Source organism: Giraffa tippelskirchi, chromosome 4 (genome assembly GCF_054371585.1).
Source record: "Giraffa tippelskirchi isolate mGirTip1 chromosome 4, T2T-mGirTip1v1.2.pri, whole genome shotgun sequence".
Classification (NCBI taxonomy): domain Eukaryota; kingdom Metazoa; phylum Chordata; class Mammalia; order Artiodactyla; family Giraffidae; genus Giraffa; species Giraffa tippelskirchi.
Window position 1 is genome coordinate 171,111,545 of NC_137278.1, and position 26,089 is coordinate 171,137,633.

Sequence of the window (26,089 nt, forward strand, 5' to 3'; positions counted from 1 at the left end):
AACAGAACACAGGCAGGCCGTGGCCCACCGGGAAACCTGCAGCTCCTGGGGTGATCGGCCCACTTTCCTGCCCCACGTGCCTTCTCCAAACCTCCCAAGCCCTGGGGATGGCGCTGCACTGGGAGCTCAGCCCTAGCGCCTAAGTCAAACAAGGTAAACAACAGTCAAAAAAAAAAAAAAAAGCACAGGCCAATGTCACAATCCCTGCGAGGTTTAAAAACCTTCACACCTGTGAGGAGAAAGGGCCGTGGCAGCCCGCGCGCACTCCGTGGGGAAGGCTGTTCGTGCGGGAGCAGAATCTCACAGCTTTCCACTCCTTATATGAGCAAGTGCAAGCCCTCACCCGCAGCACTCCGTACTCACCCAGAGGTACATCATGTCAGACCCGGCTGCTCAAACTCAGCGGCCAGTTGATCTTGGACTGCAGAAAGGCCCTTCAGTGGACTGAAGGAAAGGAAGTGCCAGAATGGGGGGTTGAAGTGCAGGGTGGGGAGAACCCCCCCAAAATCACTTGAGTTTAAAAATCTAAAACGACCGGTCTCTTCCCCCCTCCTCCCTCCTCTCCAGCTGACTGTTCTGTTGTTCTCTCCTCCCTCTCACCCTCCCTCCCTCTCCCTCTCTCCTCTCTCTCTCTCTCTCTGGGAGTTCCCAGCCCCGTGTGTCTGAACCCGAGTGTACAGCACACTCTCTGTGTATCTGCCTTCAGGGACTCTCTCTGTGTGTCATTCTACTTCGAGAAACACAATCATCGCTCACAGAGATTATTGCAAAAGGCAGGGATGGGTGGGGTTCCTAATAAACTACCTGCACTGGTTTCTAGTAGCTGGACAACTAGAATAAGACGGCTTCTTTAAATGTGAATGGAGCAATCAGAAAACCTCTGCCCTCCAAGATCAAGGGGAGTGAGCCCAGGCTGCCCTCTGCCTCAGTTCTTCCGGAGCCCCGTGCAGAAGCCAAGCACAAACACAGAGCCTGCTCAGAGCCTACGTTCCCTCCCTACTAGGTCAGCCTTACGCCACAATCCATAATAACTATCAGTCTACCGGTCATAATTCTGAATCTTAGAAGATTTTAAAACATGGGGAAAATTTCAAATAAGCTTCACAAGGTTTTCGTCTTTTTTATTACTACCGCCCTAGTTCAAATCAAGAGAGCCTCTCCTGTTGCAGATTCTTTACCAGACATGGGAATGGGGCAGGGTACAAACTCCGGGCTTGAAATCTGGTCTATAATTACTGTCACCATGGCCTGGGGCAAGTTATTCAACCTGTGGAGGCCTCTGTTTCCTGAAGCAAAAACCGGGTATAAAACTTTGGGAGTTGCTTAGATCCAGTGATAACACTATGTAAACTGTCTGCCATGTCCCTGGTGGCCATGATTTCTCTTGAGTTCAGTTCAGACATTTACTGAGTTTCTCCTGTACGCCAGGCATATTTTTGGCCATTATGTTCAGTGGTGAATGACAAGTATTATCCAGTCACCTATCCTGGTGGTTTCTCTACCATAGGCCAATGCTCTTTCCTTACTTCCCTCCACATTTTTTCCATGTTCAAGTCCAAAACTCATCCCAGCTGGAAGTGACATCTCCTCCTCTGAAAGCTTGGTGTTTGTAAAGTGGCATTCACCAACCCTGCCAGTTACTATCACAGGTACTTACCTGTACCTACCAATCTTACCCCCCCCATTCACATTTTTCAAGGTAGAGCTCATCTCTTTTGAGCCATGGCATCTTTGCACAGTACCTTGCACACAGTAGGTACACAATACATTCTCAGATGGTTGTGTGTCTTGAGGAATATTTTACTCCTTTAACTCCTTAAAGGAAAAACAAAATAAAACAAAAATAAGAGCTCTTCCGCCTTTCAGCTGCCTCAGGGCTCTGTTCCCCTCAAACATGTTGAAACAGCTCTCTCCTGCTCAGAAAATCTCCAAGTACGGTCTGCGAGTCTCACAGTCAATGCAGGCCCAGCGCAGGTACTAAGCACCTTCTCCTTCCTGTACAATGCTTCCGGCTGCAGAGAGAGCTCCATCTTAGTTTGCTGTGGTGGAGTGTCTTTTTCCCTCAGAGTAGAAGTGAAGTCATCTGTTCTCTTTCACACTAAACATGTGCCTTTCTCAAGAGAGCTTATACCTTGTCCCTCCTCCCACCTCAGACTCCTACTCGTTTAAACCTGGAGAGGCAGGGCAAGTATTCTTCTCAGCCTCACCCAAATCTTTTCTTTTTCTTTATGCAGAACTTCTTTGTGTCTTCTGAAGTCAGGAATACCTCAGTTCCAGGACAAAAGAGAAGAAAGAACTTCCAAATCTACAACAGAGACAGCCTTCTCTCTAAAATGGGAAAACAAATCTCGGCTTTCTATAAACTGCTGCTTGGCGTCTGTTATATAATCAATGTTCATAGGCAACTCTCCGCTCTAGTCTCACAGCACATGCCCTAAATCATAAGTCACCAGACTTTCCTATACTCCATTCTAAACAACTACATTAAAATCACACTGTGAAGAGATTACAGTCGTTTCAAACTCTTTGAAGACACAAAATTGCAGGAGGCTTCCCTAGTGGCTCAGATGGTAAAGAATCTGCCAGCAATGCAGGAGACTTGGGTTTGATCCTTGGGTCAGGAAGATCCCCTGGAGGAGGGCATGGCAACCCACTCCAGTATTCTTGCCTGAAGAATCCCATGGACAGGAGATTAGCAGGCTACCCACAGGAGCCTAGCAGGCTACAGTCCATGGGGTCACAAAGAATCGGACACGACTGAGCCACTTCACTTTCCCTGATGGTCCAATGGTTAGGACTCTGTGGTTTTACTGCTGTGGGCCTGGGTTTGATCCCTGGTCAGGGAACTAAGATCCCACAAGCTTTGCAGTGCACCCAAGGAAAAAGAATTAAAAAAAAAAAAAAATCATTAATACTCATTCATAATCAAGCATCAAAAACAAATACAGTAAAATATTACTGTCGTTTTATGGTTTTATCTTTTAATCAAATTTGGGATGGTATAATGGTACCCCTGTTCTCCTGGAGCAAAGCAGGAGAAAAATACATAGAGAAATGAGATCCCTGAAATAAGAAAAGATTAAATATGTCACAAAAACCTGAGAACTACCTCCAAAACTCCCATGAGTGGAATCACTGTAAACTTCTTTGGAACCTCAGGGAATTCATCAACTTCTACTCTCAATACACATCTTCCTTTTCTGATCGTAATCTTAATAATCTGGTGAACAGTCTATTCTATGTGTTTTCTTCACATTAAAAACAAACAAACAAAAACCCTTCAAAAACCCACAGGTAAAATAAGTGGATCATGCTCCTGCACGTCCACATTTTCCTAACCTTAAAAAAAAAAAAAAAAAGGAAACAAAATTCTTTCCAATCAAGTCAAATAAGCTCTGCTTTATCGCTATGCAGGATTCAGATTAAGAGACACAAACGTATAACAACTGCACATGACGAAGACCCTCTCAAAAGGATCCCAGTCTTACACACAGGATGAGGACGCACATATGCCTCCTTCTATCAGGAGAACACTTTATCAGGCTACATAACGGTTCTCTGAAGCTTATCAGTCTCTATATTAGTTTGGAGGAAAGAACGTGTGAATTAAAGCATCAGAGAAGGCACTCTTCTCGGGAGGGCCCCCAGAGGAAGCCTGGCATGCTTGCTTCTGGGAAAGAAAAATCAGATTATCTGGGATAGCAATATGGGTGCTGCCAGTAATTCTAACCTGATAATGCATCTTGAATTCCTGCTTCTGAAAGCACTGGATGTTGTAATGTCAAGAGTCTGGTGGGTAGAAAGGGTTTGAAGCCACATTTCTGACTCTGCCTCAAAGTCTAACAATTAAAGAGGCTGCACGTTTTTGTTTTTTTTTAATTTTTATATTGGAGTATAGCCAATTAACAGTGTTGTGGTAGTTTCAGGTGGACAGCAAAGGCACTCAACCATACATATACATGTATCCCATTCTCCCCCAACCTCCTCTTCCATCCAAGCTGCCAAATAACATTGATCAGAGCTCCCTGTGCTACACAGTAGGACCTTGTTGGTTATTCATTTTAAACATGAGACTGCATGTTTTATGCCAGTATTTCTGTTGGTGTAAAAGGCTGATGTGGGAAACTGCATACAGCTGGAGAACTGACACAATTTTGCAAAAATATTCCTGAAAAGTCAGGCACTGAAAATTTTTCTAAAGAAATAATGAAGCAACCTTCTCTACATTATTTCTACTTCTTTCACTTCCAGGATCTGCAGAGATAACACAGACTCGCCACAGCAATGAGCTATAGAAATGGGCCATATGAAGTCCAACTGAATTTGACTCAAAAAAAAAGTTGAAAGAATAGGGCTCTTTTAACCTCATTTCCTCTCAGCTTAAAATAGCAAGGATTCCCACAGGGCAGTTCTCTAATAGAATCTTGCTACTCAAAATGTGACCCACGGACCAGCATCAGCAGCATCAGTGTCAACTGGGAGCTTCCCAGATGAAGAAGAATCTCCAGTGCCATCCGAGACTTACAGAGTTAACATCAACATTATGACAAAAGCCACAGCTGGGTCACAAACACACTGAAGTCTGAGGTGCTAGTCCTCATGCAAAAGCACAGACTCATGCAGGACAGGATAGCCGTGGCTGTCCCTTTCCAGTGAGGGCACCTAAACCACTCCGGAGCACTAACTGGAGAGAGAGTGTTCCATCGCCGCCTGCTGATTTCAATGTAATACTACCTGTGCTGTGCTCAGTCGTGTCCACCTCTTTGTGACCCCAAGGACTGTAGCCAGGCTCCTCTGTCCATGGGATTTCCCAGGCAAGAATACTGGAGTGGGTTGCCATTTTCTTCTCCAGGGGATCTTCCTGATCCGGCATAGAACCCTTGCCTCTTGCATCTCTTGTACTGGCAAGCAGATTCTTTACCACTGCACCACCCGGGAAGCCCCCATAATCCCACCAACAGCTACTATTTGCTGAGAACATACTATGTGCCAGAACTCTCCTTGCCTCATCTCACTGCATCTTCATGCCATAAAGTAAGGAACGCCCTACTTTATCTTTTTCACACATGGAAGAAAATTGGGGCTTAAAGTGGCTAAACACTTTGCCCATGGTCTCACAACCAGTGAGTAAACGTGCCACAGTTCAGTTCAGTTCAGTTCAGTCACTCAGTCATGTCCAACTCTTTGCGACCCCATGAACCGCAGCACACCAGGCTTCCCTGCCCATCACTAACTCCCTAAGTCCACCCAAACCCATGTCCATCGAGTCGGTGATGCCATCCAACCATCTCATCCTCTGTCGTCCCCTTCTCCTCCCGCCCTCAATCTTTCCCAGCATCAAGGTCTTCTCAAATGAGTCAGCTCTTCACATGAGGTGGCCAAAGTATTGGAGTTTCAGCTTCAACATCAGTCCTTCCAATGAACATCCAGGACTGATCTCCTTTAGGGTGGACTGGTTGGAACTCCTTGCAGTCCAAGGGACTCTCAAGAGTCTTCTCCAACACCACAGTTCAAAAGCATCAATTCTTCAGCGCTCAGCTTTCTTTATGCTCCAACTCTCACACCCATACATGACCACTGGAAAAACCATAGCCTTGACTAGATGGACCTTTGTTGGCAAAATAATGTCTCTGCTTTTTAATATGCTATCTAGGTTGGTCATCACTTTCCTTCCAAGGAGTAAGCATCGTTTAATTTCATGGCTGGAGTCACCATCAGCAGTGATTTAGGAGCCCAGAAAAATAAAGTCAGCCACTGTTTCCACTGTTTCCCCATCTATCTGCCATGAAGTGATGGGACCGGATGCCATGATCTTAGTTTTCTGAATGTTGAGCTTTAAGCCAACTTTTTCACTCTCCTCTTTCACTTTCATCAAGAGGCTCTTTAGTTCTTCTTCACTTTCTGCCATAAGGGTGGTGTCATCTGCATATCTGAGGTTATTGATATTTCTCCCGGCAATCTTGATTCCAGCTTGTGTTTCTTCCAGCCCAGCGTTTCTCATGATGTACTCTGCATATAAGTTAAATAAGCAGGGTGACAATATACAGCCTTGATGTACTCCTTTTCCTATTTGGAACCAGTCTGTTGTTCCATGTCCAGTTCTAACTGTTGCTTCCTGACCTGCATACAGGTTTCTCAAGAGGCACGTCAGGTGATCTGGTACTCCCATCTCTTGAAGAATTTTCCACAGTTTATTGTGATCCACACAGTCAAAGGCTTTGGCATAGTCAATGAAGCAGAAATAGATGTTTTTCTGGTACTCTCTTGCTTTTTTGATGATCCATCGGATGTTGGCAATTTGATCTCTGGTTCCTCTGCCTTTTCTAAATCCAGCTTGAACATCTGGAAGTTCACGGTTCACATATTGCTGAAGCCTGGCTTGGAGAATTTTGAGCATTACTTTACTAGCGGATGAGATGAGTGCAATTGTGCAGCAGTTTGAGCATTCTCTGGCATTGCCTTTCTTTGGGATTGGAATGAAAACTGACCTTTTCCAGTCCTGTGGCCACTGCTGAGTTTTCCAGATTTGCTGGCATATTGAGTGCAGCACTTTCACAGCATCAGCTTTTAGGATTTGAAATAGCTCAACTGGAACTCCATCACCTCCACTAGCTTTGTTCATAGTGATGCTTCCTAAGGCCCACTTGACTTCACATTTCAGGATGTCTGGCTCTATGTGAGGGATCACACCATCGTGATTGTCTGGGTCATGAAGAACTTTTTTGTATAGTTCTTCTGTGTATTCTTGCCACCTCTTCTTAATATCTTCTGCTTCTGTTAGGTCCATACCATTTCTGTCCTTTATTGAGCCCATCTTTGCATGAAATGTTCCCTTGGTAACTCTAATTTTCTTGAAGAGATCTCTAGTCTTTTCCATTCTATTGTTTTCCTCTATTTCTTTGCATTGATCACTGAGGAAGGCTTTCTTATCTCTCCTGAAGGTGCCACAACTTAAACATAAATTTGTAAGACTCCAAGATCAGTCCTACACTACATTTTTTCACTGATAAAATCAAGACTGCCAAGATGACAGGAAAATTTTCCCTGGATAATACCCTTGCACTCTATCTCTGCTCATTACCAAGACTTCAAACAATAAAGGACAGAGATGAGGCTTGGAATCCAGTGAACACACACTGTGAGTGAGTTTCCGAAGGCTGTGGCTCTGGTTGAGTGCTGCTGCTATGACAGGTGTCATTACAAGGACGGTTCTGGAAACCTCCTCTGATCTGTGCTTACCTTCTATAATGTCTATAATGTCTATAGACATTATAATGTCTATAATGTCTAGGGAGCTCTAGACGCATACACCTCTTGGAAAAGTTACCAGCAAATAGATGTGTCAGAGCTCTGACTGCCAGGTTTAGGGAACCCAGAGTGATCGTCCCTAAAAGATGAAAAATGTACACTATCTTAAGAGCTGTGTTCTTCCTCATTGTGTTTCAATCATATTCTCAAATAACCTCCCATCCTTCCAACCAACTTGCTCTGGTATTCCCTCCGCTACAAGCTCCAACCTCCTCAATGACCTGTTCATTATCTATCCACCTCAGTCCTGTCTTTTTTTTAATAGGCCATTTTTAAAGTCTTTATTGAATTTGTTATAATATTGTTACTGTTTTTATGTTTTGTTTTTTTGGCCACAAGGCATGTGGGATGTTACCTGCCTGACCAGGGATTGAACTGGAATCTCTTGCGTTGGAAGGCAAAGTCTTTTATCCACTGGACTGCTAGGGAAATCTCTCCATTCCTGTCTTCTACTCCCTCGTATGTCCAACTCTGACTCTATGACCCATGATTATAATCCCTCCCTTGCAAATATCCTCAATCATTTGCCTGCTCCATCACTGCCATATAGCAAAACTCCAACCCTGGTTAAATACAAGTATCTGCCTTCTCCGTGCCTGTTCCCAACCAGCTAAACGTTGCCAGAGAAAAGTCACATGACCAACCTGACTGACTTCACTATATACTCATGATCACAAACCTCAACTGGGCCCTTGGCAATGCTGAACAGTCCTACCAAAGCTACCCCAGAAGCTTTCTCACTCTCCAAAATGATTGTTTCTTACCTTCTCTGGAAACCTACTTCATTCTTTTCCCACAACTCAACCATCAGCTGTTGCTCTACTGAAGCACTTCACTTTAAAAGAGAAGCATTCAGTCTCATCTGTCCACCAAATCCACAATCCTACCTAGAAACGTATGCATCTCCTCCTCCTTACATCCTGTTACAATGACAGAAGTGTGCCTCACATCAAAGGCCCGTTTCACTACTTGGGCTCACATCCCATCTGCCAGCGCCCATGTAAGAACCATGCTGCTCTGTTGATCACCTCCTCTCTCCTGCCTCATAACTCTCTCCCTTTTCCCCTCACTGTCAGGCCAGCAATAAACATATGTCCATCTTCAGAAAACCTCCTCTCTGCCCTCACACACCGACAGGGAAAGTGTACGTTGGCAGCATCACTCTGGGAGTCTGTTTGGCCACATTTATCAGATTCTGAAACTTTCATGGCCTGTAGCTCAGAAATTCCACCTCCAAGGAACCTATCTTAGAAAATCCTCACAAGCGTAGAAGGAAGTTTGCTGTAGCAATCTAAGAGCAAAAAACTTAAAAAAAAAAAAAAAAAGTTTGATAATAGGCAACCGACCAAATGAATCAAGGTGCAAAAAATCCTCTGTGGACCCCTCACCTCCCGCCAGCCACTCTCTCCTTTTCCCTGCTCACTACTTCACAGTGAGTGAAAGTCTCTCAGTCGTGTCTGACTCTTTGCAACCCCATGGACTGTCCGTGGAATTCTTCAGGCCAGAATACTGGAATGGGTAGCCTTTCCCTTCTCCAGGGGATCTTCCCAACCCAGGGATGGAACCCAGGTCTCCTGCATTGCAGGCGGATTCTTTACCAGCTGTGCCACACAGGAAGCCCAAGAATACTGGATTGGGTAGCCTATCCCTTCTCCAGCAGATCTTCCTGACCCAGGAATCGAACCGGGGTCTCCTGCATTGCAGGCGGATTCTTTACCAGCTGAGCTATCAGGAAAGTCCAACTTCACAGTAAATCTTCTCATAAAAAGTATCTATACCTGCTTCCACTTCTTCACCTCTTATTTCTTTTTCAGTCTACTCAAAATAAAGTTGCCAAGCCCTCCACTCCATTAAACCAATTGGTCAATGGCAACTAGTGAGTTGGCCAAAAAGTTCATTCAAGTTTCTGAACCATCTTACAGAAAAACCCAAATGAACTTTGTGGCCAATCCAATACATCCATGCTACTCAACCTAACGGACATTTTGCTGTCCTCAACTTATCTGACCTCTTCAACAGACTTAGCAACCTTCTTAAAACATTCTCTTCTGCTAGTTTCTGAGATGATACAATCCTGTTTTTTTTCCTGCATCACTGATTACGCCTGCTCAGCATCTTTTTCAGCTTTTCCATTACTAGACCTTTAAAAAGGAAGTATTTCCTGAGGCTCAATCCTGAGTCACCCTTTTCTTTTTGAGTTCTCTCAACCTATCCCATTGCTTCAAATACCATCACACTAATAATTACCAAGTTACAGCCCTATACGAGAACTCTTCTCATGCTGCAATATGACTACTTAGCTGCCTCACAAGGATATGAAACAAAACTCTCCCCAAACTGGGCTCTTAAACACCACCACTTAACACCACCCTTGAAACTGGTATGCCCTTGGTGTTCCCTACCTCCATAGGTGGTACTATGTGGCAAGTACAGAAGAGAGAGACCCTCCCTTTATCCCTCACCCCTCATATCAAACCCCTCAGCATGTTGTGTGTGTACGACTTGTCTTGATTTCCACTCTACCACCGGAACCCAAGTTCCAATCATCTCTTTCTGGAACATCACAGGAGTTCCACCACTTTCACTGCTGCTCCCCTTCAAAACACTCATCACACAGTAACCAGAGGAACTTTCTAATCCAATCATATCACGCCTTTGATTCTGCAGCTTCATGTTATGCTTAATTTTTTTCTATCTGAAGTCTTCATAATGGCTCTGAAGGTGCTACATGATTTATTTGCTAACTGCCCACCTGTCCAACCTCATTTCATATCATTACATCCACTTCAGTCACTATGCTCTAAATATACTGATCCTGTGCCAGTTCCTCAGAGAGAAAGTCCATCCCTCTCCTGAGCACCCTTTTAGTCCCTTTATCCCATTCTTGAAACCCTTCTCAGGCTGCCTTCATTCTCCGTAAGGCTGGCTCCTTCTTACTGTTCAGATCTCAGCTTAAATAACATCTCCTCAACTAATGCTCTCCACACCACTCTCTCTAGTTGGAAGGCCTTCCCCGAAGCCCTTATTCTCTATATCACTGTACTCTGTTTATTTTCTTCCTAATAGTTACCAAAATCCATAATTAGTTAATATACTCATTTGTTTTCTTATTTGCTACAGATTTCTCCATTAGAAAGTAATATATTTCGTATACAGCATACGACTAAGATCTTCTGCTATGGGTTATTTTATTCTTTGACTTTTTGCTAGGGAAGGTCAAAGTTATTTGTAGGTGTTTCTGGCACTCTGGTTAGGCAAGTGTCTAACCAAGTCCTATAAATAAAGTTAGAGTGCAACTAACATCACCCTAGTTACCAAGAGGACTCAAAGTCTTATCACAACTACAAACCATAAACAACACAACTACAAACCATAAACAAGGCCAGCACCAATGGCTTTAGAATGTTACAGCTTGAAATAACCATAATATTAACATGAAAAGCAATTTCAATTTAATTATTTACCTTAAGCTAATTTGAGTTGTTGTTGTTCAGTCACTCAGTCATGTCCAACTCTTTGCGACCCCATGGACTGCAGCACACCAGGATTCTCTGTCCTTCACCATCTTCTGGAGCTTGTTCAAACTCATGTCCATTGAGTCAGTGATGCCATCCAACCATCTCATCCTCTGTCATTCCCTTTTCCTCCTGCCCTGACCCAGCATCAGGGTCTTTTCTAATGAGTCGGCTCTTCGTATCAGGTGGTCAAAGTATTGGAGCTTCAGCTTCAGCATCAGTCCTTCTAATGAATATTCAGGATTGATTTCCTTTAGGATTGACTGGCTTGATCTCTTTGAGACTCTCTCAAGAGTCTTCTTCAACACCACAGTTCAAAAGCATCAATTCTTCGGTGTTCAGTATACTTTATGGTCCAACTCTCACACCCATACATGACTACTGGAAAAACCACAGCTTTGACAATACGGACCTTTGTGGGCAAAATAACGTCTCTGCTTTTTAATACGCTGTCTGGGTTTGTCATAGCTTTTCTTCAAAGGAGCAAGCGTCTTTAATTTTGTGGCTGCAGTCACTATCTGCAGTGATTTTGGAGCCCAAGAAAATAAAGTCTGTCACTGTTTCCACTGTTTCCCCATCTACTTGCCATCAAGTGATGGGACTGGAATGCCATGATCTATGTTTTTTGAATGCTGAGTTTTAAGTCAGCTTTTTCACTCTCTTTCACTTTCATCAAGAGGCTCTTTAATTCCTCTTTGCTTTCTGCCATAAGGGTGGTGTCATCTGTATATCTGAGTATCTAATCTGAGTATTACATTCCAAATCACCTTCTTTCCAATACTATAAGTATGCATTTTGCTTAGTACAATAAAATAACAGCACCCCAACCCAAGATTCCCTATAATCAAGCTCATTGTTAATTATTTAGTCTAGAACCATACATCCAACACAGTAGCCACCAGTCATGTGTGGCTATTTGATTTTAATGAAGATTAAAATTTCTGTTCTCCAGTCTCACTTGCCTCAAGTCTCAAGCGCTCAAGAGCCACAAGAGCCTAGTGGCTACTAATAATGGACAGGGCAGATATAAAACATCTCCATCATCACAGAAGATCCACTGAACAGAATTATTCTACAACATGGTAATAATTAGGAAACAAAGTGATATTTGCTTAGTTGTGTTGGACTCTTTGCGACCCCATGGACTACAGCCCACCCAGGTCCTCTGTCCATGGGATTCTCCAGGCTAGAATACTGGAATGGGTTGCCATTTCCTTCTCCAGGGAATCTTCCCGACCCAGGGATCGAACCCAGGTCTCCTGCATTGCAAGCAGATTCTTTACCATCTGAGCCACCAAAGGCCCTCTACATATCCTCAATATCAAAATGTTCATGCACTTTCATCAGCAAGAAAACTCTGCCAGGCCTTCTTTGAATCTTAATTTTTTTTTTAATTTTAGAACTATTTCTGTCCTGATTATCTGGATACTTACCCACTGAACATTTAAAAAGCAAATTAGGAAAGGGAGCTAAGAAATAGTAGGGAATAAGTACCAGAGGAAAGAGAAATATTATGTGAGAGACAGCCACATCAGGTGCAAGAGACCAAAAGAAAAAAAATCTAAAAAGCAGATAAGTTATCAAAAAGACAGATATTAAAATGAGGTCATTTAGCAAGGCAAAAGCCATGAAAAGCTCTTAGATATCACTCTTTTTTAGTCATAAGCAGTAACTGATGTTGACAACTGTGTTAAAACCATTAAGAAAAGTATAACTGTTAGAAAAACTGTTGTTAAGTAATAAATTTTAGAAGGACTAAACTGTATAGCTAAGTAATACATTAAGAAGGACTTACTTCCAAAATAAATAATTCTTAAACATCCTGATGCTTAAAGAAAGGAAAATCCTCTCAGCTAGTTGGAGCACTCGACCACTAAAAATATCCTCAGCTAGTTGGAGTACTCGACCACTAAAAATAACTAAGTTCTAAAATATTCTGCATAGTCAAATTCAATCGAAGAATTCGGTTTAACCAATATGAACGAATGTTGCTTACAGAGCAGGTACAGACATAAGAACAAGACAAGGTTCTTCTGTTAATGAATTATGGTTCACCCAGACATGGGGCACTATATAGCCTTGCAGGGTGGAGAGGGGACATGGCATCTCTTTGGGTGATAAAAGGTTCTGAACAATGTATAGCACGGTGCCACTGAATTTCTTTAAGTAGGAACTATATACAAAAGGGAAGACATTCATTGCTTCTAGGGGAAAGACACTGGGGACTCAGGGTAGGAATTGGGGAGCAACCGTTCACTATATGGCCATTTGGTGCCTTTTGAGTATTGAATCATATAAATGTATTATTTGTCCAAAAATCATAAAATCTTAAATTTAAAAAAGCAAGTTCTCTACCCCAAGAAATGTATAATTTAATAGCTGATCCAGGCTTCAAAAAACTGAAGGAAAATTTACCTTTTCCTTTACTAATGACTAGACACCTAAATATTTAACACTTAATTTTATGCTTACTAAAAAGCTCACTTTATACTATTTGTAGCCCCAAAAAACTGGTTTCAAAAAACTCAAAGTTGAACTTAAATGGAAATTTCAATGATCCTTATTATCTTCTATTAACTTTTTTAAAAAAGTGTTTACATAAAGGTATATACATCTGAAGGGAAAAATCACTTTATTAGACAACACAGCAAAGATTGACTGAAAAGCTCCTGAGGAGGCTACAGAATGGTCTTCTTCACCATATGGGAGGTAAAGTCATGTCATTCTGATGGTCCCGGAGGTTGAGAATGCTAGTGGTTTCCCAATATCCTTTCTTTTTCCTCAGTAACAAAACCCCCAGTTTTCATCCGAGGATTAATACACACACCCTCCAAGAAAGGGCTGTATCTCCCAACCTCCACTGCTGTTAGGTGTGGCCATAGGCTAAGTTCTGGCCAATGAGATATGTTATATGGGACTTTTTGGAAGGTTTCTTAAGTAGGGGAGGGGAGCTCTTTTCTTCCTCTAAACTGCTCCGTGGAAATGCAGGAATGATGGCTGGAGCTGTAGAAACCATCTGGGTCACACCCTACAGGCAGAGAAGCAAAGAGCAGTGAGGATCCTGGATCCTTGATAATCACTGAGCACTACACCAGCCCTGAGCTACCTACTTCCAGACTCTTGTTTTCATCAAAGACAAAGTCTTGTTTAAGCCACTGTGGGGTAAGGGGAAAGGAGGAGGGGGATTCTGTTGCAGGTAGCTGAACTGAATCCTAAGTGATACCTTTAACAATTATTTTACTATAACTTTACAAATCAAAGTTCAATGTCACAGAAAGCTCTATACACATTAATAGTGTACATGCCACATGACAAAGACAGAGACTGTCAAAGAATCCTGAAATGTCTAGGCTGAAAGTCTCAGCCAAAAGTCAACTTGTCTATCCCCACAATCTGCTGCTCCTGACCATTCTGGTTGTATGACAGAATGAAAATTTAACTTAACAATTCCTGAATTTTAGTAATGAAAAAAGTCAAATATACATACTTTTATTTTTGTCATCTGTAAAATGATAGTAATGACACAGGGTTTTCTTCAGATCCAGATACAATAGAGTATGCTAGCTATTCTGTAAACAAAGCATGATTCACTATCATTGCCATTACCACTGTAACAGTTGGCTGATAAGTGTGAGACACAAGAAAAATTAGATGAAAGCAATCAGACAGAATCTTGGGTTTGGGACTCAAGGAATTCCATGAACTTGTCGAACCTCTTTCACCAACTTTCTTATCTCTTTATCTATCAAAAAAATACTACATCAGGAACTTCAGTTTCCTTCTTAAAAGCACTCGGAGAAAGAAAGGAACTGAGTGGTTATAAAGTGGAGAAAGAGACCAGTAGTAAAGGGCTTAAAGCAATTTGTGAATATGATATGTAAAATATATTACCATGTTTTTAGCATTTCACGAGCTGTCATTAAGTAGTTCGACAATTTATAAATTGATGCTAGTAATATTTCTTCTATTTGATTTATTTATTCAAAAGAAAAATACTAAATACATGTATACAGTTTCTAATGAGTATGCAACAACCTATCATTTAAGAGTAAGATGCCATCTTTGAGAAATAAGGATAAAATGTGAAGTACTACAAAAAGGAAAAAGATTTTTAACATGTGCACTAAGGCATAGGCAGTATATTAAAACAAAAACAGCTTAATTGCATTCATATTTTAAATTGCTTTTATTTTTGCACTTAATGATTTAACTTCTCCAAAGCTAGTTTTGAAGTCTGAAAAAAAGCAAATGATTTCACTTTTTGAAGGCATTAACTCAACTTTGAGACCATGTCTGGTGACTATTCCACAAACACAATGTACATGAGTCACACTGTGCTCTGTCGTTCATGTCATTAGATTTCGAAAAGAATCCCATGCTCATATAACTTTGAGAAATATGCTTTAAGCAGTTATAATATACTGAATTTCAGCTTTTCCTAGTCTTCTCATGGATACTAAAACTAATAGATGCTTCTAACTAATTTCAAATACACTCAGAAGAAGAGAACAAACTATCCAGAGGCGTCAGAGACTGGCTGACAGGCAGTTAGATGCCAAGTATTTGCTGCACAATTTGAAGGACTACAATCAGGATAAGGAGAGTGTGAGAAACAAACTCAGACAGCTTGAAGGATTTTTTTGTTCCCCAGAAGGGATACCAAAGGTATGGCCGATTCATACGTTCTTCTGCTCTGAATGGCCATAGCCAAGCAGCTTTAACTAAGCAGTAAGATTTCTGAAGAATTAGAACTACTCTTTCTTTCTTAGATGATACACTTACCATCTACTTATGCCCATTTATGAGTCTGAATATATAGCTAGGGTTTGAGGGACTTCTGGACTAGCAGAAATGAAATAACACTATTTTCTGAGAAGGCAACCTACCTAATAATCCACACTGAACTGGACCAGATCATTTGATCTCAGATCTAACCGATGGATGGCTTCAATATCCAAGTTCTCCCAGCAGTTATTATGCATCAACCTCTATAAACTTATTTTCAGGCTATGACTACATTTTTAATAACATAAATGAGTTCAGTGGGACTTACTTTAATCGCTTCTGAAACACAGTTTATTTTTAGTAAATATAATAGTCCCCCACATGGGAAGCTACAACCATGCCAAAAATGTCCTAAGAGGAGATAAAATCCTATTTATAGGCCTATCAGTTGCTCCTTGCTTAGGTTGTAACATAGTTTCCACTTTAAGCCTGATATGACCTCCCCTGACTTCTCTGGTCTCTACTGTTCTTTTCATCCTGAAGTTTCTCACATTTATCTTTATCTCCACAGGGTACTTAAATTAAGCTACTATGGAGTAGGGGGAGGGAGAAGGAAGAAACTTCATTCCCTACACCTTCTCCCGCCTCAGAGTTTTAGGTAAGTTTCAGGAACCTAAAAAAGGAAAAAGAAGAGCTCTTCCCTGGGTGGACTTTGTGGAGGGACCCTCATAAATATGCAGCGGTCATCAAGAACATGGCCATCGTGAGCCATGCACACAGCAAACAGGCCTACTGATGTCTGTGTTTGTGTAGGACTCAGCTTGAAGTCTTCCAACTTTTAAAAACCCAACAAGAGTAAATGGCAAGGGATTTCTAATATAGAGAATACTGTATTAAAAAGCTAAGGGCAGGGGGTGGGGGATGCTAACCTGGGAACCAAAATATAAGAGACTTAAATTTTTTTTCCCTAAAAATGCAGTTTCCGCAGGGATTAAATTGTTGTTGTTTACATTGGCTACTGTCACCTTTACACTCCCCACGTAAAATGCTAACTGGGGAGTCTTCCTTCCTCAGTCTCTGGCTACAGTTCCATCAACAATGCTAGGATACTTAACTTTAATTCAGTGAACCATTTCCATTGTCTTCTGTCACTATCAGTGACAAGACCCAAAAAACCTCATCTCACTCCAGCTCTGCCCTGTTGCATACCCTGGACAAAATTGTAAAGGAACCCCGTCTCTACTACTCTGGCAAACCCTACCCCTTTCATCTCAGAACCCCAGTAAAATCTGCTGTCCCTAGTTCATTTATTTTTTAAATATTCTTAAGCATATACTGCCTTCCATTATTAATTCTATGTTTATATGTCTTGTTTCCTAAATGAGACTGTAAATTTCACTGCACTATGAGATCCTAAAGGGGTGTCTTATTCATCTCAGAATCATCGGTGTTATGCCAAGCAACTGGCATATAGCAGACACACAAGTAAACGCTGCTGAAACATTTGTTAGGCTGATATGGATGACAGAGACTGTGTAGTGCATATACTTCTTTTGTGTGAATCTCTTGTTGCAAAGCCCAACATCACTGTGGCAGAATGGAAAAATAAGCAATTCTTGAAAAGAGTTAGGTCAAAGCAAATGGCCATTAAGTAATACCAACCCATTTTCCACTGGATTCTTAACACCATCTTAAGGTGCTCAAAGAGATGGTAGACAAAGGCTGTACAAAATGATGGAGCAAATGACAAATTCCTTACCCTAAGAAAATTCTGCTTTTCTCCATCTGCTACTGCTACTGCTAAGTCGCTTCAGTCGTGTCCGACTCTGTGCGACCCCATAGATGGCAGCCCACCAAGCTCCGCCATCCCTGGGATTCTCCAGGCAAGAATACTGAAGTGGGTTGCCATTTCCTTCTCCAGTGCATGAAAGGGAAAAGTGAAAGTGAAGTCGCTCAGTCGTGTCCGACTCTCAGCGACCCCATGGGCTGTAGCCTACCAGGCTCCTCCGTCCATGGGATTTTCCAGGCAAGAGTACTGTAGTGGGGTGCCATTGCCTTTCTCCATCTACTTATATACAATTCAGCTTCTAAGATCCTCCTCTTCCTGCGCACCCCAAACCACAGTGGAAACCCCTAACTCTCTGGAATCTGATGATAAGCAGCTACCAATTTAGCATTATCACTTATAATTAGATGCAATGGATTTAAATTTTAGTAAAAATAATTCAAACTAAACATTAGTAAAAGTTACTTGATTATAAAAGTTGGCAAAGACCAGAAAATACTTCCCTTAATTTTTTTTTTCCCAACTGTGAAGTTTATCATCTAAAACGGCACTTCTCTTTTAAAAAGAAAGCATATGGATTTTCTGGGGTGATCAGAGCTGAGGAATGGGCATGGATGATTAAATCAACTCTCAAGATCATCTTCCAGAAGCAGCATGGTACTGAAGAGAGAACTTAGGTTTCGAAGTGAAATGGATCTGGAATCAAAGTGCCAAACCAGTCACTCGCTGTGACCTGAGCAAGTACTATAACTACTCTTAACTCTGTTTCTTCATCTGTAAGTGCAGGTTTATCATGAAAATTAGAAACTATGTACATAAAACACCTGGGTCAGTGCCTGGCTTAATAATTTACAACTGTTAACAGACTTGCTTATGGTCATTTTTCTTAACCCACAACAAAAAGAAAAAATGACTCCTTAAAAAATCTGACATTTTAGGGTTACTACTATATATTTATTTTAAATCAGCAGCAATAATCAATAGAAACACACCTAAAGAAAGCTATTTTCTCTGTGGACTTAAAAGTATTCAATTAAACTGCAGGAAGAGAAACACAGCATGTTTCATGGGGCAAGATGTCCCTAAGCCAGATAGCTAGGATAATTGATAAGAAACTGCACTGAAAACCAAGCTCTTGTATAGAGGGAGCTCCTGACAGGGCTATATATATCACTGTGATTCCAAGTAGGGGTAAATACAATACTGTGTCTCTAGCTCCCAGAAAAGCTTTGAATAAAGGGGATTTTTAAAAATCTCTTCAAAATTTCACCCCTCCCTTAAACCAGAGATACTTACCCAACTACCAAAACACAAAGCAAAAAGAAAAAGGAAGTATTAATACCTATACCTGCATGAGGAAAGGGAATGCTAAGGAAGCAGGAGATGCTGGCCCTAATCAGGAGGATCTAATGCCTGATAATCTGAGGTGGAGCTGATATAATAATAAAGTGTACAATAAATATAATGCATTTGAATCATCCTGAAATCATCCCCCACCCCCATCCATGGAAAAATTGTCTTCCACAAAACCAGTTCCTGGTGTCAAAAACATTGGGGACTGCTGCTCTAAAGGATGAGGACTTCTCTGCGATGCAAAGAGAAAACTGATGGCTGCACCATCTTATTTTGCTGCTTTCAGGAGATGGCAGAAATGTCATCATTTCTGAAAAGTTATTCACCTGCTCTACTAACAGGGCTGTGGAAAGCGAGACAGTAGTCCCTCTACAGGGCAGAACAAGAAGCTATTAAAGAGTTAAAACTTTCAGAGTATTAGAATGAAAATGCTAGGACTTTGAGGGCCTTTCGAGCCAACCCAGTGGCATGGAAGAAAGTGTGGGCATTAGAGCCAGATGAGCCTTCCTCGCTATTTGACCTTGGGCAAGTTGGACAGACTCTCTAGCCTTCACTCTTCTCATCTATGAAGCTGGGTGAACAGCACTTGCCCTGCAGAGGGCAAACTATAAAAAAACAAACTGCTTCAAAATAGGCGCGCAACACAGGTTAAATGCTTTCCCCCAGACCTCAGGCTAACTGTACATAAAACTGAGAATCTGGCTGGTGACTTGTACATAAAGCTATGTCATACATGTTCACCCTGTCCTCCTTTCCCTCTAACTTAGCAGAAAGGGGACCAAGTCCAAGTAGGGAAAGTAACTTGCCCAAGGTCATGCTGCTGGTTATTGGCAGAACTAGGGCTTCAAAAACCAGCTTCTTCAAGCTCAAAGCACCGCACTGTGCCTCACTAGGAGCCTTCCCTTGGGGACAGTGTAAGCTTACTTAACATTAGATGGACTCAGAGAGGCAAGGCGAACAACAGAACGAGCTAATTGCAACGGCAGGCGCTCACTGCCAGTCAGACACCCAGGAGTTAAACATCCTGTCGGAGAAGGCTCCGGAGAACTGCTGCTGGGCACACTCTTCTGGGAGGAGGCCTGAGAGGCCCTGTAATCCATTCCTTCACGTGATTGGTTGGTTCCCAGAGGGGTGGGGAAGAGGGAGGGGGAGAAGAATGTCACCCGATCCCCACGGGTAAACAACAGCAGGAGCATCTGCTCAGGTTTTCAACTAAAACTGTGAAATATTTCTGAACAGTTGACCACCAAACTCGGAAGACTGGGACCTCTGACCTTCATGAACAATCCTGTTCTTGTTCTTTAACGACCAGATCCTTAGTGATACAGTCTGGATGAACAAATGCAAAGACAGTTGACCATTTCTCTAGCACAATCTTAGCACCTGGTGCTCACGCTAGATGCTTGAAATCACCCACCAACCTCCCTCCTGCCTGCCTGCCCTTACAGAGAGAGCACAGCCTACTCCGTGCTACTCAAACTCTCAAGTGCTACGTTCCCTCCTCTGAATTCCTCTCCTTCTTCTTTAAGAGGATCCCCCTCCTTTGTAAAAAGGCTATCTTACTGCAAGATGCAACCTCTCTCTAATTGTGTTAGCACACATGTGCAGAGCAGAGAGAAGGGAGGGTCTGGGGAGAGAGAAACCTAACACCATGCCAAATCCACTGGGAAGTCTGCCCGAGTTATTAAGCCAGGACGGGGCCACTTAACTGAATTGGTTGAGGCGATGCCCTTCAATCCTGGCTGCATTCTTCCCCCCAGGGAGAATGCAGGAAGGGCTGTCTCCTCCAAACCTTATTATCCCAACGACTCTCTGCCCCTCAGAAGTTTCTCTCTCCCATTTAAAGGATATACACAGAATGTTTATGTTCTGAGCAGAGAAAGAGAGAAAGCCCCTCAACCATTGAGTCCATATGGGGGACTGCACAGGACTGACACTAAGAGCTGCTGAAAATTGCATTCTCTTTGTTCTTAGGTGAACCACAACTAAATCCTCAGGTCCCAACAACTAACGGGGCGTGGGTACAGGGCTGGGTGTCATAGGACTCTAGAACTGAAGAGAAAGCCTCCTGCTGAATGCCTAAAACAGGAGGACCTTTAAGAAGCCAAGTCAGTCTAGGGAACAACCAGAGCCCACCTGAGTGGCCCAGGGAACCAGGACTAGGCCCACCCTAAGCAATCTGGAACTGCTAGGCAGGCCCATGTCTCAGGAACCACCTGAAACCACTGTGAACTCAAAGAGCAAGGATTCCTCCACACTGGGCCAAAGTAAACCAGCTTCAGGAAGTGGTCGAGGATCCTGAAGTCTCCCTTTGTTCCTATCCTGTAATCCCAAAGCCAAATCTAATCTAAACTGTGCTCCGAATGCCCTTTGCGAATACAGACATCTCATTTATAAGTCTCAGGGAGCATAAGTGACTCAGCTCTTTCTTGCAGGAATGTTCAGCAAATTAACTACTCAAGAAGGTTCCACATGGTTATTAAATACATAGGCTTTGGTGTCAGAGAGGCCTAGGTCTCGATACCGTTTCCCCATTTTCTAGCTAAACCTCAGTTTCTGCAGCTGTCAATATGGCTTCTGCCATCTCCTGACAGGGAGAGCTGTTGAGAACAATAAGGAATTCAGGGTGTGTGTACATGAACACTGAGCTCAGTAAGCATTCAATAAATAGTAGCTATCACTATAACTTATTACCGAGGACCAGGAAACAACTTCTACGGAGAAGCTATGCTGCCAGCTGTCAGCTATATTTGCCTTCCCGCACCTCACCAGTCATCAGTGGGTGGTCAACAGCATGAGGATGCCTGAGATTATTTCTGACTATCTGCGGAGCACTGTGCAGGGGAAACAGGGGGAGAAGAGTGAAGGACATAACCTCTCCTATGGAGCAGCTCCCGGCGCTGAGGGTGGACGTTGACAGAGAGGAAGCGGTGGGGAGGAAGGGAAAGTTCAGAGGGCGTCTCACCATTGGCCTTCTACTCAGCTTCTGTGTGCCACGATGAAGGGGCTACTTTTACTTTCAGTCCCAGCAGTTAGACTGCTGGCTCTATCAGGGTCCCAGGCAGGGGGCCCTGGGAAGCGAGGCCCCTCCTACAGTTCCACACCAAGAGGGAAATGAGGGGGAGGGGGACGACGGATGGTGGAGAAGGGTTTCAGTCTTTTCACATGATACCAGGTAAACGTCACCCCAAGCATGGAGGCGGCAACCATGAGCCAACTACAAGATGACTGCTTGATGGGTTAGTGCAGCAGCATAGATATTTTTGGGTGAAGCGACATAGGGGTCTCAGGAATTACAACCATGTGATCAGAAACACATACACTCACTGGAGAGAGTACATGGGGAAGGTCAGAAGGGCTGCATTCTTTGGGTCAGTGGCCCCCAAACTCATTACCCAGTGCTCTTGCACAGATTTCTACTATCCCAGTCCCCACCTGCCAAACTCATGCACACACCTTAAAGCCTGAGCTGCAGGTGCGCGGAGCAGGGCTGGGCCCCTCACTGGTCAGGAAAGCACTCGCCCTTCAGGTAACAGCATAATGCTGGGGAAGAGCACTGAGCTGAAAGTGAGGGCTCACACCACAGCTGCAGCTCCGCCCTGGCAAGAGCTATTGAGAATGCAAGCCCTGGGACGGCTGTATGGCCTCTCTCGGACTCAGTTTCCCCATCTGCAGTGCCAGGACAACGTGATGAAATCCTGCTCTGACATTCGAAGGACCTGAGCACCACACTGGTGATCCCACCCCTGGGTTCCTCCATGTTAGGACAGATGGGCCTTGGAAGAGCCAGGGTATTAAGACAAGGGAATACAAGTCACTCTCTAAACTATCTGAAAGCTCAGACACGGTAGAAAGTCGGCCACAACTTCTCTGGAATTCAAACAGAGAAGTTTTAGAACTTACAGTTCTGGCCCCAACCATTCACTTTATGAAGGTCAGGACACTGTTCTTGGATAGCAAGTCAGGAAAGAAAGCACAGAAGACAGCAATAGGACAACAGTATGGTTACCTGGCACCTGGAAGGGCCCTCCAAAGACTACACTGAGAAGGACGTATAGGGGACCTTTGGCTAAGTGTTCACTCTAATAATACGGGCATGACAGTGGCTATTTCTGGCCAATGGATCAGGACCTGAAAGATGGGTGTAATCTCCACTGCACAAATCGTACAGTCAGAAATAACCTTGCAACTGCCAGCACTCAACACACTGGCAGCTCTTTAGAGAGGACTCTCTGGGGACCCAGAGCTGTAGTAACCAAGGGAAATGAATCCAGATTAGATCAGCGAAGGCCTCTCTGTTTCCTCACGGGGTATTGTAGGAGGCAATGACACCGGCCAATACACAAGATTTACACAATGAGCTCCCTGAATGCTGCACATGTCCAGGTCAGAAGAGCTGCCACTGAGTGGCAAATGGCTCCTGGAGCAGCCGATGCCAAGTGTACTATTTACCTCTGCCTTGGGTGACAATTCCTCAAGAGGACCTGAGAGGTTTGCTTTTCATGGTATTGACTGTTTCATCCATTTTAAATTAGGAAGAAGAATTTCTGGTTGTTTCATTCCCTTTACTTGTCTCTTCCCAACATAAAACATAAATAAGAGGTGGTATACCCATACGATAGGATATTATTTAGTAACAAAAAAAGAATGAAGTACTGATGCATGCTACCACAAGGAGGAACTGGGAAACATCACGCTAAGTGAAAAGAGCCCGAAACATAGGACTGCATACTATACTGAGCCTATTTATAGGTAATATCCAGAACAGGAAAATCTGCCAAGACTGAAAGTAGACTAGTGGTTGCCTAAAGTTTGGGGGGCAAGGGATACAGAGAGACTACGTCATGATGACTAAGAGGTACATGGTTTCTTTTTGGAGTGATGAAAACTTTGTGAATACACCAAAAAAGTCTCTGAATTGTATACTTTGAATGACTGAATAGTAGAGTATCAAATTATATCTCAGTAAAGTTGATTAAAGGTGCCTCAAAGGAATTACAACCTCCTTCAGGAAGGGTCATTTCATGAGTGAACTCTGACTCTCCTTGACCATCTCTGACTCTCCTGACCATTGCTGCTCCTTCCTATCAGTGGTTCATTTTGCTAGTCCACCCCGCAGTATATGGCAGTATACAACACAGGCTTACACCTTCCCTGAGACAACTGGGCGGGTGGTAGCTTTGCTGGATCTTCAAGTCTAATCCTGCTGTGTTATGACTTTAGTGTCCTTCCTCCCCCATCTACATTCCCTCTGTCCCTGAAGAGACAATGAAACTACCCCTCACCTCCCAGCAGTGGGAGATGACCTACCACGTCGTGAAAAAAAATGAAGATAAATGATACTATAAAAGCACAAGTTTGTGAGTTTGATCAAATCTGGGTTCCAATGGAAGCATCTGAACAAGTTACCTTAAGTCTCAATCTCAGGTTCCACTTCTGTAAAATGTGGGAAACACTGCCTAATGTATTGAATGCATATAGTTATTATAAAAATTAAATGGTAAAATCTATATAAATGATTAATATGGTGCCTGGCACATAGATGGTATGCAATAAATAATAACTGTTATTTATGAAAGCCTTATGCCAAGACTTCCCTTGAGGTCCAGTGGCTAAGACTTTGCACTTCCAGTGCAGGGGGCAAGGGTTCAATCCCTCACTGGAGAAATAACAGCCCACATGCCACGCGGTACGGCCAATAAATAAATAAAAGCCTTATGCTGAGTTTTGTTATGCTGTCACCTGGCAGATCAGCTTCTATATCAAAAAAGCAGTAATAAAAGTAGGCTACTGGCACCCTCAAATGGCTTATAATCATTTTCCTGACTATTTGTTTTAACCCACCCCACTCAACAGATCCCTAGTCCATTCCTACTACTTTTGTGTTTTTTACTTTAATTTTGTTTTCTTGTTTCTGGGCTCAATTTAACCCATGCATTAGGCTTATTATTGCCTCTCTAGTTCCATTTTCCCTCCTCAACTTTAGTCTGAATTTATCACTTTAATTACAATACTTTAAGGCACTCAGGGTAAACTATTTACCCAGAGAAGCACAGCACTCAGTATCCATGTTGTGGTTGTTCAGTCACTCAGTCATGTCCGACTCTTTGAGACTCCATGCACTACAGCACTCCAGGCTTCCCTGTCCTTCACTATCTCCTGGAGTTTGCTCAGATTCATGTCCATCACTGACTCAACGGACTCAGTATCCTGGCCCTCTTAAAAGCCTATAACAGGATCAAAACAACTCAAGACATGCTTGAGAGAGAATTATGATAGAACCATAAAATGGAATACTAGGCAGCTATATAAAACAATGCTGTAGAAATCTTTAATGACATGAAAAGATATTTACAATGGAGTAGGAAGACACCAGAAGCATATGACAAAGTTTGTACCAATGATGAGATTATATAATTTTATAATGCATGTATATGCAAAAAGAGCTGCATAGAAATAAGAATAGAACAATAAACAATAGAAAGATGAGATAAAGTTAATATATTAAGGCAATTTTATTTTATTCTTTTGGTCTACTGTATTTTCTAAATTTTCTTTGGTCAATGTACGTTTTTTTCCTGAGAAAAAGACTGACAAAAATATGAATTTAAACAATACAGAACCTCTTCGCATTTTCTTAGCAGACACTGTGGCATAGCTCTGGAGTCAGAAAGACCAGGACCCAAATCCCCCCTCTACCACTGGTTAGAAGTCTCACTTTGGCAGTCACTGAGCCTTTAGGTGTGGTGTGGTTACCTGGAAAATGAAGATGCACATCCTAGCAAAGTGCCAGTACCTGGTCTTCAGCAGGCTCCATGTCCTTACTCTTTGGCAGTGGTCCTCAGCTTGAATGTGCATCAGAATCACCTGAAGAACATGCAGAGCCACATGGCTGAGCCCTGACCGCAGAGTTCCTGATGCAATGGGTCTGGGGGGAGGAGGATATCACAAATTTGCATAAGTTCCCGGATGACACTGATGCTGCTGGTCTGGAACCATGCTTTGAGGACCACTGCTCTAGGAAACAATATACTACACAGATACTACGTGCTCTTTCAGAGAACACTGCCAGAATACGTGCTCACTGGAAACTGAAATTATATAAGAGCCTAATACCACAGATTCACCCAAAAGCCCAGACTTTATAACACAGGATCATTCACCAAGACAGTGATGAAACTGGGTTTCCACTATAGGTGAAAGCAAATAACAATTACTAGGACTGCATTTAGGTAGGAGACAATGTCTGCAAATGTGGACAGGATCAAGCAATACGCAAGAAGCAGACATGGTGTGGATCCCCTGCTCGCTGACCTGTGCCTGTGTGGGGAGCAGGGGCGAGTACAGTATGGCAGAGATCGCTTGCTTTGCTCTGGGCGCCCTCTGTTGACAAAAATCGACA

At 42.9% G+C, this 26,089-nt stretch overlaps 1 protein-coding gene and 1 long non-coding RNA gene across 36 annotated transcripts in view; both read right to left on the bottom strand.

Annotated features, from left to right (window-relative positions):
• Positions 1-26,089, bottom strand: part of RBFOX2 (RNA binding fox-1 homolog 2) — a 289,290-nt gene that overhangs the window by 162,671 nt on the left and 100,530 nt on the right. For 2 of the 35 annotated variants that reach the window (XM_081597040.1, XM_081597043.1), the window contains exon 1: positions 364-676. The exons of 31 other annotated variants lie outside the window; for them this stretch is intronic. In XM_081597040.1, the coding sequence (XP_081453166.1) occupies positions 364-378 (15 nt within the window). In that variant the 5' untranslated portion in view covers positions 379-676. Of the gene's footprint in view, positions 1-363; positions 677-26,089 lie in introns of those variants that run through there. 2 more of the 35 variants (XM_081597041.1, XM_081597036.1) reach the window with 2 other exon arrangements.
• Positions 3,862-12,044, bottom strand: LOC145547466 (uncharacterized). The gene is made up of 2 exons (XR_014083849.1): positions 8,819-12,044; positions 3,862-4,823 (listed from the first exon to the last, which is right to left on the bottom strand). It is a non-coding gene; the product is annotated as an uncharacterized LOC145547466 (long non-coding RNA).